The 17,939-nt window shown below is 37.7% G+C and overlaps 2 protein-coding genes across 3 annotated transcripts; both read left to right on the top strand.

Moving 5' to 3' along the window:
• The first annotated feature begins 9,306 nt into the window (after positions 1 to 9,306).
• LOC18443257 (AAA-type ATPase family protein) lies at positions 9,307 to 11,744 on the top strand. Its single transcript, XM_006853449.4, has one exon. The coding sequence runs from the start codon at positions 9,636 to 9,638 to the stop codon at positions 11,442 to 11,444; it is 1,809 nt and encodes a 602-aa protein (XP_006853511.1). The 5' UTR covers positions 9,307 to 9,635; the 3' UTR covers positions 11,445 to 11,744.
• Positions 11,745 to 12,513: 769 nt separating this feature from the next.
• Positions 12,514 to 16,363, top strand: OTP84 (Tetratricopeptide repeat (TPR)-like superfamily protein). 2 transcript variants are annotated; one of them, XM_011628358.3, is made up of 2 exons: positions 12,514 to 13,741; positions 14,163 to 16,363. In XM_011628358.3, exons 1-2 carry the CDS (start codon positions 13,049 to 13,051, stop codon positions 16,227 to 16,229), a joined length of 2,760 nt encoding a protein of 919 aa, XP_011626660.2. In that variant the 5' UTR covers positions 12,514 to 13,048; the 3' UTR covers positions 16,230 to 16,363. The 2 variants fall into 2 exon arrangements, with proteins under 2 accessions (XP_011626660.2, XP_088713946.1); XM_088857820.1 differs by having other exon boundaries at positions 12,793 to 13,715.
• Positions 16,364 to 17,939: the final 1,576 nt, after the last annotated feature.

The following is a 17,939-nucleotide window of genomic DNA, read 5'->3' as shown; positions in this document are numbered from 1 at the left end:
GAAGCATGAACATTTGTCATTTGGTTGGGACTTGGACCACTTAGGCGGGTAAAATTATTACACTGCCCTCACTTGTTCAGGGTTGGGAAACTTGAACAAAGCAATTTAGGTATTTTTAAAGTTAATTTTTTAAATTACTTCTTAAGTGAAAAAATTGAAAAGTAAACCCTCTAAAGTATTTGAGATATTTTGTTCTTTTATATAATTTTATAAAGGATTTTGACCCCTTGAATGAAATTTTCCAATTATTAAATAGGTAGGGCTGTTATCAGGCTTCCAACCCATCTGCTGTCTGATAAAATGGGTTCACACATTGTATTGCGACCGTGTCAGTGTGAGTATATCTTTGCCCTGTCTTGTCTTGGCATAAACGGTTGTGGTTACCTTAGCTACATAAAAACTTTTGGTGAGGTTTGTATAAAGTGTCAACCTTAAACAGTCGAAATAAGCTGTACCTCTAAATCTTCACTTTTGGGTGAGGTTTGTATAAAGTGTCAACTTTAAACAAGCGAAATAAGCTGCACCTCTAAATCTTCTTGAAAGTTGTAGTTTTGGTGTCATAAAACCTTACAATCGTTTTAAAATCTATTTAAATTGTTAATTATAAAATTTAAAGCTTCAAAAAATGTTGTAGATCTAGCATATCTAGAACCACTCAATTTTTTGAAATGGTCGGTCTAAATAATGTATAATTAGATGTATTATTTTTAGGTCTTGAAATCTTTTTTTTTGTTTTTTCCTATCCATACATCTTGAGGTCAAGATGATCAATTGTACGGTATTTTGACATGAAAATAACCTTTTCGAGTATAATTTTGGGACGCTCCTCACTTTTGTAGTATAAGGTGTCAACCTTGTATAAACTTCTTCAAAAACTTTTTTTTGTTGAACAAGAACATAAGTTTGGATTACTTCCTTCATTATGTATTTTAAATTTGTTGGCTAGTTGTTAGAAGCTTCTAACTAATTTTATTAAAGATGTGCCACATTTTGAGAGTAAACGATATGCATTGCCTCCTAATATCTCATACATGGAAATGGGGTTGGGGCATCAGGCATTAGAGCGTGAATGCAACGTCCCATCCTTCATTCCCACTAACTCACACACAGAGGAAACCACTTCTTAGGGGGGTTTAAAAGATGTACGAGGTTATACTTAGCCTGGAGGATAATATCGATTTTGGGGCTCTCCGGAGGAAAATAATCTATTGTTCATAGAAAAAATATTGTTTTATTTTCAGAATTTAAAACTAATCCTATATATTTAATATTGGAAATGTATACAAACCATTCAGTTTTGATATAAGGAGGTCATAATCAACATTGACCATTAGATTTGAAATTGGGTGGTTGAGGATGTATCATTGTTTTGGTACACCGTCCAAAACAATATTTTTGAAGTGTTGTGGCACATTTTTATTTGTTAGATTTTACATCTATTGGATAAAAATGATTGTGATCTCCTTATACAAAAAATAAATAATCTCATAGTATACAATATTTTTAATATTTTATATTTAAGTTCACTTTTTTAAAGCTTTTTTTTTTTTAAATGTATCAGATTGAGCTGAAATTTAGTTGGCCCATGCTTCTTACCATCAGACACATATAAGAAATGTTAAAAATTATAAATAATAAATAGCTAAAATACCCTTATGGTATTCAGGGGTATTTGGCAATTTATTATTATTATTTTAATCTTTTTACTTATAGATAATGATTAAAAGTATGGACATACCAAATTTGAGCTTAAATCGATACATAGAAAAAAAATAAAATTGAAATACATATACTTCCAAAAAGTGTGACTTGATTATAAAATATGAAATATATAACATTATTTTTAAATTTTGAAATCAAAATAGATACTTCTTTAAAATTTCCTAATTAATTTAGGGCTCCAGAAATGCTCCAAATTTATTTCCATTGCTATATTAAATACCTTCAAAACTTGTACCCAAAGGAAAAACTAAGGAAAAACTAAACAAAGCTTGGAACAATTAAAATTAAAGAAGGGAGATGACTTACGCATAAAAGCCTGCTCAATATGGGGTGCCAACCTTATATCAGAAAAGTAAGTTGCATCTCAAAACTCAACTGAAAAAAGTTGTTCTGATGCCAAAAAAACCCTCCAATTCATACATATCAACCTCGAGATGCATGGATGTGAAATTAAAAAGGGTTTTGGCCTTAGAAATAGTGCATTATGCATGGATGTGAAATTAAAAAGGGTTTTGGCCTTAGAAATAGTGCATTATGCATGGATGTGAAATTAAAAAGGGTTTTGGCCTTAGAAATAGTGCATTATGCATGGATGTGAAATTAAAAAGGGTTTTGGCCTTAGAAATAGTGTATTTTGTAATGTATTATCTAAAATATCCATTTTCAAGATTTCAATACGTTCACAGATATGCTTGATCTATATTTTTTTTGAAGCTTTAAATTTCATAATTAGAAATTAAAATTAGTTTTCAGACAACTACGTGAATTTTCAGTGCTGAAATAACATCTTTCGACATCATCTGTAGCTGTGCCTTATTTTGATTGTTTAAGTTCGATTGATTAAAACACTGACCTTATACAAATCTCACCTCTCATATGTTTCTTTCTGGATGTGGATGAAATAGAGACATCACACCTTCATTGCATGTCAAGTGTCAACAACGTTGCCAGGGTTGGTTTGTTGGGAGAGTGTAATAAGTAAATGCACCTGCCCCATTACCTAGCTGGGCTAGCCATGTTGTGGCTCTGGCCTTGGCCGGCTACATGTTTTGGCACATGCCCTAGTTTTTTTAGGGTCACTCTGACCGGGCCTGGCTGCTGCCCTGCCTTGTTGCATCCTTAAGAAGATGTTTCACAATTTCGTTTGGTTTGTGCCCGTAATGAATAACATCGTAGGACTGAACAAGGACCGTCTGGTCTATAAACAATGAGATGCATAAAGATTATCTATGCGGGACAAGCCCACATATGTAGAATTGTGGGCCTCTTAATAAATCTATTTTTGAGATAGATTTTAAAACTCAATTTTTAAAGATATGTAATCTCTAACATGGAGATCATGAATATGAATAAATAAATAAAATTTGAAAACTAGAAATAATAACTCTAGTAAGAAAACATTTAGAACACCTACCTGCATCTATCTTTAAGATGGATGCTTTACACTTTCTGGACCGCATCTGTAGAAATGTGGTCCAGCACGCATGAAACAATTTTCCTTATCTAAATTATGAAGAATGAGATTGAAACATTAAGAGCTCAAAATATAAATTCTTTTATTTTAAATAAGGGTGTGGTTTGTATGAAGCTGCAACTTTACTTATAAAAATAAAGTTGTGATGCTCTACACTTTTCATTGTATTTGGATGCAACATCTTTTAAGACAATATCCAATCTATGCCATCCAAATAAAATAGACAATATAGATTTTTTCTTTCAAATAATCATCTAATAATAATTAAGTGAAAAGTTTCAAATTGAAAAGGTCCTCTTAAGTAACGTCTTTCCCCGAGGGCCTAAGTAATCTAATGGTACTAGGCGGATCCCAAAATTTTGGATCCATAAAATCTCCCAAGTTGCTCTTTTGCCATACTCGGTATTTGGTCCTGTGGGAGCATTTCTAATACGCGCTCCTCTTTTATAGTTATTATTTTTTTTATTTTTCTTGAATGTTAGCTAATATAGCATGCTCCTCTTTTACATTTGGAAAATTTTTATATAGAGCTGAGGCTCTAAACATTCTGATTAAAGCCACTGCAAAAAATTCACTAGAAGAAGTTGTTCTGATGCTTAAATATCTTCAAATTGATCATTTCGACATCAAAATACATAGATATGAGAAAAAAATGAATTTCAAGTTTTCGAATAGTACATCTTGTAACACATTTTTGGACCGTCAATTTTCAAGATTTTCAAGCTCTCATAGATCTATTCGATCTACACTATCTTTAAAGCTTTAAATTTTATAATTAAAGATGAAAATACATTTTAAGGCTATCACAAAGATTTATAGTATTGAAACCACATTTCTCGACACTATTTGAACGTGTGCTTTACTTTGATTGTTTAGAGCCTTACTCTATACAAACTACATCCTTTACATTTTCTTTTATTTTTTCTTGAATGGTAAGGAAAATTGTTTGGTGCGTCCAAGCCCACACCTATTACTATGCGGGCATGGAGATCTACACCGTCCACCAAAACCTGGTCTCGTAATTAATAGTCCTCCAAAGAAAAATTAACGGTTCAAATATATTTTCCAAACAAATCATTTCTACTTTTTCAAATTTATTTATTTATACAAATTAATAATCTCCATGTTAAAACTTATATATTCCCTAAAAATTAGGATCAAATTCTATTTCAAAAATAAATTATTAAGGGGCCTGCATCTCTACATGTAAGTCTGTGGACTCATAGAAACCGTGTCCTAATTTTAACTGATATATCATTTTCTTTATCAAAACTTCAGGGGTAAAAACGGGTCAGATCCGGACCCACACTCGAAAAAAAATTATGGGACCTAGACCCGAAATTATTGGACCTGGACTCGATTGGATCCGACCTAAAAATAAAAATTATATATATTTAAATATTATATTAAATATATACATGTATTATTTATATATTATAAAACATATAATAATATTTAATGAAATATAATTAAAATATTATATATTAAATATTATTTAAATAATAACATCATTTGCATGGGGTCCGGGTCCATTGCCACTCCTAGAGTCATCGAAAACTCTAGCTTTTCCCCGATAGAAATGTCTCGAGGGGTCCATAGTTGAAACGTTGTCTCATAAATGGGTGGTGGTCGAGAGACTAGAGAATAAGCCATTTGTCCAAAATAATCAAAGTGGGGTTACATGAAAATAATACTTTTGCTGGTTAGTCCACTACCTCGGCCGCCATTAGTCCAAAATATTTACGTACCATGAAACTACGAAGTACACTAAAATCATGACAAGAAATGTTCATAGGGTGAATAAAAAGAGCTTCAAAGCCAAATCCTTGGAAAACAAAAGAGTATTTGCCAAAATGAAATCGAAATAACATCAATAATAGCTATTGTTATGTAGTGTGGAACCTCGGTTTGGGGGTGAGTGTAATATTTGGTTTTCATTATTAAGACAAACATAGTATGAAAAATAAGGACATATGTAAATTAGGAATGTAGTTGATTTTGGTATTTCAAGTCATTGATTTTTGGTCCTAAGTACAATTACAGGCTATTTTACGAATTTGCAAAATTTTGTTGAAGTTGGGGGCTTGGGATCTTGTAGCCGGCATTGGCATGTAGGCCAGCTGTAACCTCCTTGCTTAAACTAATTGATGGCTCCAAATTTTGCGAGATCAGAAACAGGTTATAGATTGTAAGAGAAGGTGAGATGCCTTCTATAGGAATGGGGTCGAGGCATTGGTGGTTAGGGGAGTGGATGTCTCGGCATAAGGTCCCACCTTCCACTCTCATTGTTTACATATATAAAAGGAAAAAAGGAAAAAATGTATATAAAGGCATTACAAAATCCAAGACCAAAGTCTCAATCAAGGCAGAAACCACCTTTGCAAGATAATCGGACACAACATTGACCTCACGAAACATGCACAAATAAAAAGGTAAAAGACCTAGATAAATCCAAGATATGTAACAAAAAAAACCTCAACTCCCAAAGTGGATTCTGAATTCCATTGCACCAGTTGATAAAAAAGGTGAAGGACCTCGATAAATCCCAAATATGTAACAAACAACACCTCAACTCCGAAGGTGGATTCAGAATTCCATTGCACCGGTTGATTACATTAAACGAATCACCTTCTACCGCACAGCATTGTCCCACCCTTCTTTGCAAGAAGAATTTTAAACCATAAGGCAATCATCTCAGGAAAATTAACCGTTTTTTCCCCCAAAAGGCCTCAACCACACCCTTTGTACATTGCAGTTGTGTATAAGCCTAAAATGGAGAGAAAAAGTTTAATGAGTTTGTTGTATTTTCAAAGGAAGTCATTGTGATTGGGGAAGAGGTCTCTATCGTTTAACCTCAAATAGCAAGGTCATTCCACTAGGTTTGTGATCGGGAAGTAGGCCTCTGTCGTTTAATCTAAAATAGCAACCTCATACCCACTAGGGTCGAAGTTTGTCACGAAGCAAACAGCTCACAAGAGACAGAAAAATATCTGAAGAGAGGAGAGAGAAATTGCCAAAAAAGGCGTAATATTTAAAGTAGGAAAAGTTTACCTAAAAAATCCATAGAAAAAATTGTTTTAATGTAAAAAAAAAAATGCTATGATTGACCATCTCGACACTTAGATATATAAATATTAAAAAAAAAAAATTAAATCTAAAAAATAATGCATCTTACAACACATTATCTAGACCGTCCATTTTTAAGTTTTTCGTATGTTTATAGATATGTTTGATTTTAACCATTTTTGAAGTTTAAAATTTTATAATTGGGTATGAAAATATATTTTTAGATAATCTTAAAAAAAATTTGCACCAAAATTATATGTTATAATAAAATTTGGAAGTGCGCCTTAATCCTTTAAAGTTTCTCTTGGTGCGTACTTAGAATAATGTGATTCTTAGTTGGTGAAAGTCAGATCATGCAGTATGAAAAACAAGAAATTCTATTGGTATGTATATAAGGAAAAATATAAGACTTATCCATTTTGGGGTCACCCCATTACGGGTCATTGAAGGGTTGGCCTCTAGGGAGAGGTTGGGCCTCCATGAGAGAAAGGAAGGGCTGGGGCTTGGTCTTGGTTGACCTGGTTGGGTCTAAGTGAAATTCAAACACATTTTAATTGGACCGAACCCGAATGCTAAGCAGATCGAGTCTTAACAAACCTTTATATATATATATATATATATATATATATATATATATATATATATATATATATATATATATATATATATATATATATATATATATATATATGAAAACTATTCCTAAGGCCTATAGGTGAAAATGAACAATGATTTCGCCTACCTTCATCATCATCCAAACTTCATCGCCCTGTCATAATTGTCCGGTAGTGTTTCATTTTTCAATTTTTTTCTACAAATCCAAATTATTTGAAATTTGAAGTGTGTATACATCTTAGTGAGGCACACCTAATAAAATATATGAAAAAATAATTTGTAAAATATAAATTGATCAAAATACCTTTGTAAAATTTTTAGGGGTATTTTGGTTAATTTATATTTTCCGAATTATTTTTTTCATATTTTTTTTAGATGTGTCTCACTAAGATGTATATATCAGATCATTTCAATTAGTAAAAACAAAATGAAAATTGAAATACTATCTGACAACTGTGACCACGCGATGAAGTTTGGATAGTGATGAGGATAGGTGAAATCACTGTTCATTTTCGCCTATAGCCATTTTGTAGTATTTTCTATATATATATATATATATATATATATATATATATATATATATATATATGGGAGTGGATTCTGTCAGCCCACGGGCTGACTGCTACAGTGTCAGCCAATGGCCCAGATTCAATTTGGATTGATCTGATGATTACAATCTAATTTCATATTTGAATCTTTTTTTTTTTTTTTCTACAAACCCAAATCACTTGAAATTTTAGCCATTTATTCTTCTCATTAAGGTGCACCTAATAAAAATCTAGAAAAAATAATTCGTAAAATATAAATTGACCAAAATACCCCTGAAATATTTTTGGGGGTATTTTGATCAATTTATATTTTACGAATTATTGTTTTTATATTTTTATTATATTCTTATATTTTTGAAGAATATATACTACAAATTTCAAGTGATTTGGATTTGTAAAAAAAAATAAAAATTTAAACACGAAATGAGGTCGTAACCGTCAAATCGGCCCCGATTCAATCTGGGCCATGGGCCGACACTGTACCTATCAACCCATGGGTTGATATATATATATATATATATATATATATATATATATATATATATATATATATATATATATATATATATATATATATATATATATATATATATATATATATATATATATATATATATATATATATATATATATATATATATATATATGTGTGTGTGTGTGTGTGTGTGTATGGAAGATGCTACGGTACGTCGATTCGTGTACCACTACAGTAAACGTTGAACGGCTCAGATCGAATCTGGGCTGATCTGACGATCATGGATGTCTGGCAGTGCTTCAATTTAAATTTTTTTTTTCTACAAATTGGAATGATTTGAAATTTAGAGCGTGTGTTCATAAAAAATAGGTGAATCTAAAAAAAATATCAAAAAAATATTTTACATGAAATAAATTGATCAAAATACTCCTGAAACGTTTCAAAGGTATTTTAATCAATTTTGTTCATATATATATATATATATATATATATATATATATATATATATATATATGGGAAAAGTTTATATGGAGCCCTCTTAACAATCGTATATGTTCACTAGAAGAGGTTGTTTTGATGCCCAAATATCTTCAAATTAAACATCTCGACATCAAGCTCCATGGACATGAGAAAGAAAAAAGATTTCAAGTTTTGGAAATAGTGTATTTTGTAACACTTTTTTGGGCCATCAATTTTCAAGATTTCATAAATCTGTCAATCTAGACTATTTTTTATGCATTAAAATTTATAAATAAATATGAAAATATATTTTAAGGCTATCACAAAGATTTATGGTATTGAGACCACATTTCTCAATACTATTTGAAGGTAGGCTCTAATTTGATTATTTAGAGCTTAGGCTCTATACAAACTGCACCCTATATATATATATATATATACATGCTCTGACACTAATAGGGCTGGCAATGAGCTAGGCCGCCAGGTCCGAAAAAAGTAAGACCTAGACTACAAACTGGGGCCCGAGGATCAAGCTAGGGCCTGTGCTAGCCCAGTTCGAGCTAGTGTGACCCTCATTTTTCTCTTATTTTTTCTTATTTGCTTTTAGCCGGGTCTTGGGGCGTAGCTTTTGTAGGACGAGGGCCAGGGCCAAGGCCATGGCTTTGAGGAGTTGGGCAGGTCCAGGGCCAGCCTTGATCTGTTGCCATCCTTAACCATTTCCCTCCACAGTGTCCGACAAGGGCAGGGCTGGGTCCTGGCCTGGCCATTCTCGCCCGTCAAGCGCAGCACCGAAGCCAGACATGATCCTTTATTCGCAAAACCGATTCCCACCACGATGTCCATAGAATGCGAACAAGCCGACCGCCTAAGGAAACAAGAGTAAGCGTTGAGGAAATTGGAGGAGAGTGCAAAAGCCGCAAATGTAGTGCAGTAGAGTAGAGTAGTGCAGTGATTGGGAGAGAGAAAGAGCGGCATTTCCTGTCGCTTACGCCTCCAACACGGGTGTATCGGTTCCCTCCACACCATAACACCATGCTTTTCACCTCATCAAAAGCCCCACCAAAACCCTAATTTCACATGGAAAAATAAACCCTCAAATTCGCATACATCTTCCCTGTCGAATCTCCACTAAAGTATTAGAGAAGAAACCAGCAGAGTACCACTTCAAGAAGAAACCCTCCCTCATCTCTATTTCCGGATTAGAGTGGAGAAGCCAGGGCCCTTTCACTCCTCCAGTTCGCAGTGTAGAATTAGGGTTATTAGGGTTTGGGAAGAGATGGACCAACTTTTGAATATGGGGTTTCCCCAAGACCTTGCATCCCAGGCATTAGCAGCAACAGGGGGAAAGTCCATTGTGAAAGCCACAGAATGGATCCTCAACAACAAATCCTCAACCCCATCTCCTCCAATGAAGCCACACCAGCAGCATGGTCGAGTCGATCACTACTTTCACGGCTCCTCCTCTTCCCCCACTTTGAGACCCAAAAATGAAAAAACCATGGATCCCCAAATAAATACAGAGACAATCGAAGAAGAAGCGCGGGAGCAAGAGTCAGAGGCAGAGCCACCCCTGAAGAAGCTCAAGGGCTCGAGCTGGAACCTACTCGCCCCTAAGGACTTGGCCAAGCCCCCGGCATCGCAAACCCGACCCCAATTGAACGCCCCACTCGCTGAACGCATGCGCCCAACAAGCATCGACGAAGTTGTAGGGCAAGACCACCTCACGGGGAAAGGATCCATATTAAGGGTGACCATGGAATGCGATCGCCTGCCATCCATCATATTGTGGGGCCCACCGGGTACCGGCAAGACCTCCCTTGCCCGTGCCATCGCTCGGTCTGCCTCACATACCCACCACTTCGTTTCCCTCTCGGCAGTGACCGCCGGTGTGAAGGAGGTGCGGGACGCGGTGGATGAGGCACGGAAGTTAAGGAAGGTGCAGGGGCTGAGGACGGTCCTCTTCATCGACGAGGTGCACCGCTTCAGCAAGTCGCAGCAGGACTCCTTCCTGCCTGCTGTCGAGGACGGTAGCATTGTTCTCTTCGGGGCCACCACTGAGAACCCTTCTTTCCATTTGGTTACACCATTGCTCTCCAGGTGCACAGTCCTCACACTCAAGAGGCTCGAGCCTCCACATGTCGCTATCCTCATCGAGAGAGCCGTCTCTGATACCATTCGTGGCCTTGTCCCCTCGCTACGATCGTTGAGTGTGTCTGGTGTTCATGTCGATGCTGAGGCCATACAATTGCTTGCGAGTGGGTGTGAGGGTGATGCACGAGTTGCCCTCAACGCATTAGAAAATGCCGCTAGCTCAGCTGCGGTGCGCCGGCAAACTCTAACTGAGGACCCTGCATCCAACTCTATACCTTTCAAGAGGTTTGAAGGTGGGCGTGAGGCCGTAACCTACACCCCATCCTTCAAGCTAGCCCCTACTGCCTCCTCCTCTGACCCCCCTGCTACCTCCTCGGACGATGGCGACGGCACAAGCAACACCATCTCATTCATGAAAGTGACCATTGACGACGTGAAGGAAGCAATGCAATGCAAACACTTGGCATACGATCGTGCCGGCGAGGAGCACTACAACCTTATCAGTGCACTCCACAAGTCAATGCGCGGAGGGGATGCTGATGCATCACTGTACTGGCTTGTGCGCATGATCGAGGGTGGCGAGGAGCCACTCTACATTGCACGACGGCTTGTGAGGTTCGCGAGTGAGGATGTGGGGCTGGCCGACACAGCAGCTCTTACACAGGCCGTGGCTTGCTATCAGGCGTGCCATTTCATTGGGATGCCTGAGTGCAATGTTTGCCTCGCGCAATGCGTTGCATATCTGGCATTGGCGCCAAAGTCAGTGGCAGTTTATGAGGCGATTGGGGAGGCGCAGAGGGTGGTGAGAGAGGTGGGGGCTCAAAACGAGCCAGTGCCAATGCATCTGAGGAATGCGCCCACGAAGCTGATGAAAGAGCTTGGATATGGCGAAGGCTATGTGTATCCTCCTTCACAAAGTGGCCCAACTGAACAAGAGTATATGCCACCTTCCATGGTGGGGCGCAAATTCTTGAATTGGCCCCCATATGGGTAAAGATTTGGAAGAAGGCACTGTTTTCCCCATATATTTGTTCAAATTTTTGGCCTGTTTCGGTGGGTGGTTTGTTGTCTGATATGTGGTGGCTGGATCGGCCTGAAATCATGTTTTGGCTGAAATTTTAATTGTAGTTTGATATTCGGTGGCTGGATCGGCCTGAAATCAGTGTTTTTGGCTGAAATTTTGATTGTGGTTAGGGTTTTGGGTATAGGGTTTAGGATTTAAGGTTCAGTATAAACAGTGTAAAATATTCTAACGGAATAAAATTTGGGAGCTACAATCCCTCTTTCTGGTTTATGTTTCAGAGTCTTGCTTATGGGAGCTACAATCCCTTTTTTCTGATTTATATTTCAGAGTCTTGCTTATTGAATTTTGCGGAAACATTATACTCTTTTGGCTGAGAAAGCCTGACCTCTCTGCTCCTCCAAGCTTTAGTAAATGGCCTTTTCTCTTGCAGAAATCATGAATTCGAAATAGTACTTGAAAAAACATGAATTAACATCCATATTGTTAATGAGATTAACTATTGATAGCAATGAACTTGAGTGGAGGAGCAGTTGATTTCTATAGTACATTCTAGTGAATAATCACAATGATATTTACAGTAGAATCATAATCCGTTGCAATCTCCATCATAAAGCTGAATTTCTAATTCGGGTTCAAACGTTTACATTCCTCATAGAAACCAGTTTCCCAAAATTCCCAAATCTTTCATTTATAGTGACTGTCATTCCCCCCATTTCCCGTTTACCCAACTTTTTGAGCGTTATGAGTGCTATAACTTGAATAGCAAAAGCTATCATATAACAACTGATGTTCTCTTTGGCATAGGGCTGGCAGTCGTCGATTGGCTTTGGAGTTTTATTGAATCAATTCGGTGCTTCGGCCAATTTAGCAGAAAGGTTTTTATTTTTTAAAAAAATTTATAAAAATAAATTAAATATTCATATAAAAATAATAAAAAATAAAAAATTCAAACAACAAAAAATATTTCTATATAGATATTTCGTTTCGGAGTTTTATTGAAGCAATTCGGTGCTTCGGTCGATTTGGAAGAAAGCTTTGTTTTTTTTTTTTAAATTTCATATGAATAAATTAAACATTTATATAAAAAATAAAAACAAAAATTTTAAACAACAAAAAAATTTTTTATATAAATATTTCTTTGCTTAGGCGATCAAAGTTTCTGCCAGAATCTAATCGAAACAACAACTGCAAGCTTCCCTTCAATGTAAGCCTAAAATCTGAAAGCTTCGACCTCTCCGGCTACTGAAGCAGCAACTGCAAGCTTCCGTTCAACAATCTAGACATAAAATATGAAGGCTTCGGCCTCTTCGGCTGAACCTAAGCGAAATGTGCAATACTAGTCGGGCCCGCCGGACGGCCGGCCCGAATTTTACAATCCTAGTGGGGCCGGCCCAAAAAAGCACGGCCTATGCCACAAACTATGGCCTGACGGCCGAGCGAGATTAAAAGAGCATGGCGGAGTAAGGAGACAGATAACAGCTGGTTAGAGAGAGAGAGTGACATGGCTGCAGCGGTAGGATCTCCCATGGCGGAGTAAAGAGATAGATAACAGGTGGTTAGAGAGAGAGATTGACATGGCTGCAGCGATAGGATCTCCCTTAGTCTCGTACTGTCTCCACCCCAACACACCTCTTACCCCACTCCCTCTCCAACTCTCCCATACCAAGCAAACAGAAAATCGCAACCCCATTCTCTCACTTCCTGTGAACTCGCTCAGAACCCTGCTCCATGACTGCAGTCGAACCACGTCCCTAGACGAGGCCCGAGCCCTCCACTCTGAAATGCTAACCCACCCAAAACTCCATCACCTCATGCCTGACCTCGCCTGCACCTATGCTTCTTGCAACAGCATGGCCGAGGCGGCCTCTGCCTTCAGCCAAATCCCCGAACCAAGTCTCCAATTGTGGACGGAGATGATTCGAGGTTATGTGCGCTCCGGCCTATTCAAAGAGGCTCTCTTCCTCTACATTGTTATGCTTGAGGCTGGACCTTTTACTGATAATTTCATCTTTCCTGCTATTCTCAAGGCGGCATCAGGCCTCAAAGGCTTGGAAATTGGTGAGCAGGCTCATGCGCAGGCAGTTAAGACTGGGTACTCTGAGTCCTCTGTGACAGTGGGTAATACAATTCTGACCATGTATGGGAAATGTGGGCTTGTGGAGAAAGCGAAGAGGGTGTTTGATAAAATGCCTGAAAGAGATCAGGTGTCATGGAACTCGATGATTGGGGCACTGTGCCAGGGTGAGCAGTGGGAGAGGGCATTGCAGGCATGTTTTATGAAATAATGAGAATAAATCCTTTTCATGCTATTTAACGGTGACAAAACAGACCAGAAATTCTTGTTGAGAATACGTGAGACCTGTTTTTTAATGGACATTAAGTAATGGCATAATCGCCATTGTAGTGGGTTTTATAAAATGAAAACTTGCGGCTTTGTTTCCGCTTCCTTTTCAATGTCACCCATTATAACATTTATCAAAAAGATTATAGAAATTTACATCTGCAAATACCCTTTTAGTATCTATAAATTCAATGAATACAAAATTTAGGGAGTATTACATCTTTTTTTTGGTTTCTCTTAAGGTTTTCCTGTATCACAACCATTGTGGCAATTGTTACAACTACATAATGTTAATGGCTCCTTAGTGTTATGGTCTTTTATGATGGATTTTTGAACCTTGACTGCAGGAGTTCCAATCCATGGTGTGGGGTGGGGTGAGCCCCAGCTCGTTTTCTCTGATCAGCCTATTGCAGGCCTCTGCACAACTTAGCTTGCTGTCCCATTGCCAAGAAGCCCATTGCTACATTCTAAGAACAGGGCTCGATGATCAGACATTCACAACCAATGCTCTCATGGCCACGTACGCAAAGTTGGGGAGGTTGGGTGATGCAAGAATGGTTTTTGAGAGGGTTGTAAATCATGGTTTAGTGTCATGGAACACAATGGTGGCTGCCTATGCGCAAAATGGCAGGTTCGAAGATGCGTTGGCCATGTTACGCTCCATGGCTGGTGTCAAGCCCGATGGTGTCACACTTGCCAGTGTGCTCCCTGCCTGTGCACAAACTGGAGCACTGAACCACGGCATTGAGATACATGCCTATGCCATGAGAAATGACGACCTTTTCCTTAATGCCTATGTCGGAAGCGCTCTTGTTGACATGTATTGTAATTGTGGTCGGGTTCAAGAAGCTCTTCATGTATTTGAAATGGTTTCAGATTGGAGCATTGCATTGTGGAATGCAGTGATCACAGGGTATGCGCAAAACGGCTTTGATATAGATGCCTTGCAGCTCTTTGTGAGAATGGAGCCTTCTGGGCTCAAGCCAAACCCTACCACGATGGTGAGCGTGCTCCCTGCATGTGCACGGAGTGGGGAATTGCATCAGGGCAAAGACATGCACTCTTACATAGTGAAGAGGGGTTGGCAAGGTGACAAGTTCGTGCAAAATGCACTCTTGGATATGTATGCGAGGGGTGGGCAACTACGGACTGCTCGAACAATCTTTTCAGGTATGGCGTCCAAGGACTCAGTGTCATGGAATACCATGATAACCGGATTTGTATTGGCTGAGCTTCATGACGAGGCACTTGGCCTTCTTCGAGAGATGCATCACATGGGCTATAGATCCAATTCAATTACACTCATGACCGTGCTCCCAGCTTGCGCAGCACTGTCTGCTTTACACAAGGGGAGAGAGATTCATGCCTATGCAATTCGGAATGGGTTGGAGGCAGAAGTAACTGTGGGGAGTGCATTAGTTGATATGTATGCCAAATGTGGGTATTTAGGTCTAGCGCAAATTTTCTTCGATAGAATGCCTGAGAGAAACTTGATCACGTGGAATGTACTGATAATGGCCTACGGGATGCATGGTTATGGTACTGAGGCCTTGCAGCTGTTCAAGAAAATGGAACTAAATTATGTGAGGCCCAATGAAATCACATTTATTGCCATTTTCGCTGCTTGTAGCCATTCAGGGCTTGTGAATGAGGGTCGAGAAGTGTTTTCAAGGATGGGGAGAGACTTCTCAGTAGATCCTCAACCTGACCACTACGCTTGCATGGTGGACCTATTAGGTCGCGCAGGTCATTTGGATGAGGCCTATCATCTTATTTTATCCATGCCATTTACACCACATGCAGGGGTCTGGAGTAGCTTACTTGGGGCCTGTAGGATCCATGGCAATGTCGAACTAGGGGAAATAGCAGCCCATCACCTATTCCACCTCGAGCCAACAATCGCTAGTCACTATGTACTCCTTTCCAACATATATTCTGCTGCCAGTATGTGGGCCAAGGCAATGGAGGTGCGCTCTCTTATGAAAAACAAAGGGGTAAAGAAAGAGCCTGGGTGTAGCTGGATAGAGGTTGGTGATGGGGTGCACAAGTTTTTAGCAGGGGGCACTCTTCACCCTCAGAGCGGGAAGCTGTATGCTTTACTGAAGAGATTGGCAGAAGCAATGAGGAAGGAAGGATATGTACCTGACACAACCTGCGTTTTGCATGATATCGAAGAGAGCGAGAAAGAAATTCTTTTGTGCGGTCACAGCGAGAAGTTGGCCATGGCGTTTGGGATCATCAATACACTACCAGGGACAACGATTCGTGTCAGTAAGAACCTTAGAGTATGCAGTGATTGCCACACTGCTGCCAAGTTCATCTCTAAGATAGTCGGCAGGACGATAATCATTCGTGATGTCCGACGATTCCACCATTTTAACGATGGATTTTGCTCTTGTGGAGATTACTGGTAAAAGTAAAAAATGCAAGACGATAATCATTTGTGATGTCCGACGATTCCACCATTTTATCGAAGGATTTTGCTCTTGTAGAGATTACTGGTAAAAGAAAGAAATGAAAAAGAAAAAGAGAAGACAATTGATTTGAATGTTGGCTTTCAGTAGAATAGACAATGAAGGATTGGAAGGAAATTTCGATTCCTAGAATCTTCTGTGCCCATTTTAGAATTGGGAAAGGTTTCTATACTTTTCCTACAGCATAGAAGTTCTATCTTCGTTTTATCATCCAGCGGTCCAATTTTGATCAAGAGAGCCACTCATTGTTTGATTATTTTTCAGAGGTATTTTGGTTATTTTATTTTATTGAAAATAAATTTTTTTAGATTTTTTGCTAGTGCGAGTTTAATAAAGGAATGGACGTCCAAATTTTGTTGTCAAAATAGTTTATTAAAAAAAATAAAAATAAAATAACTTAGATACGTGACATTGTGATTGGGGTAATCTTAACCCTCCATTCAGAATGGACGGTTGGATAAAAAGGAGGATATAACTTCTATGCTATAAGGAAAGCGTAGAAAGCCTGTCTTTTAGAAATTGCACAAACTTTCAACACTATTTGAAGGTGTGCCTTATTTTGATATTTAAGGTCTCCGCCTTATATAAAATATATAAATATACGATGACATTGAGGTGAAAACAAAATAAAGCTTCACCCCAAATCCTTGTCCAGAAAGCACTTAAGGCAACAAAAATATCCGTGATGGCTCTAAAATCAATTTTCAATACTAACAATGAAATTTGAAACTCAACAAATGGTATAGATCTTGCGGATTTATGAAAACTTATTTTTAGGGTGAAATGGGCGATCTAAAAATTTGTTACAATATATACTACTTTTAGAGCTTGAAATCTTATATTTTTTTTCACAACCATAATATTCAAAGCCAAGATAATTGATGCAAAGGTTTTCTAATACTTGAATTATAATTTTCTATAAATTATGAGGTGAGCCTTTTACTTGTTTTGATAGGGCTGCAGCCCTGTCAAACCATTTTCCTTTAAATTTATGGTTTTTTAGATAGATATGGTTTTAGTATTATTTGTAAGGGGAATTAGACATACGTATCACCTAAGTCGTATATCCTTTAAAACTATGTTGTTTTCCTAAAAGATTTCCTACTCCCTCAAGAGTGTACCGTCCATTTACATCTTCAGGCAAAATAAATGCTAAGAACACTGTTTAGATCTTGAATTTTAAGGATGTAATCTCTAGAGAGTAATGTCAGTAAAAAAAGAAAAAAACATAAATTAACTCTAACTCAAAAACCTAGTACTTCAAAAGCGCATAGAGGTCATCTAATTTTTGAAGGGCTAGATCTGTCACAAAATTGAAAGTCCAATTTTGTTTATTGTTTTTAAACTAATCATTTAATAATTTTTATGTGGTTCCAAAAATTTCAGACTAATAAAACTTTTTAAATAGGTCTTTTGAGTGAGGGATTATATGCACAATATGCTCCTGCGGGAGAACATTAGATATCGTTTTTCATGATGCCATCTCATTGTTTTATCATTGTTTTTAAGTTGGGAAAAGTTAATACTCAACCATCAAAATTAAGGAGAGGTTACGATGCTTAAAAATCCTTAAATTGATTATCTCGACCTGTATAGAAATAGGAAGAAATAGATTTCAAGTACTGAAAAGTGCGTGTAATGTATTTTAGA

This window comes from Amborella trichopoda, chromosome 2 (assembly GCF_054954075.1).
Source record: "Amborella trichopoda isolate Santa Cruz 75 chromosome 2, AtrichopodaSantaCruz75HAP2 v2.0, whole genome shotgun sequence".
NCBI lineage: Eukaryota > Viridiplantae > Streptophyta > Magnoliopsida > Amborellales > Amborellaceae > Amborella > Amborella trichopoda.
Note: the sequence above shows the minus strand (reverse complement) of the source record. Positions and strands in the feature narration are given on the sequence as shown.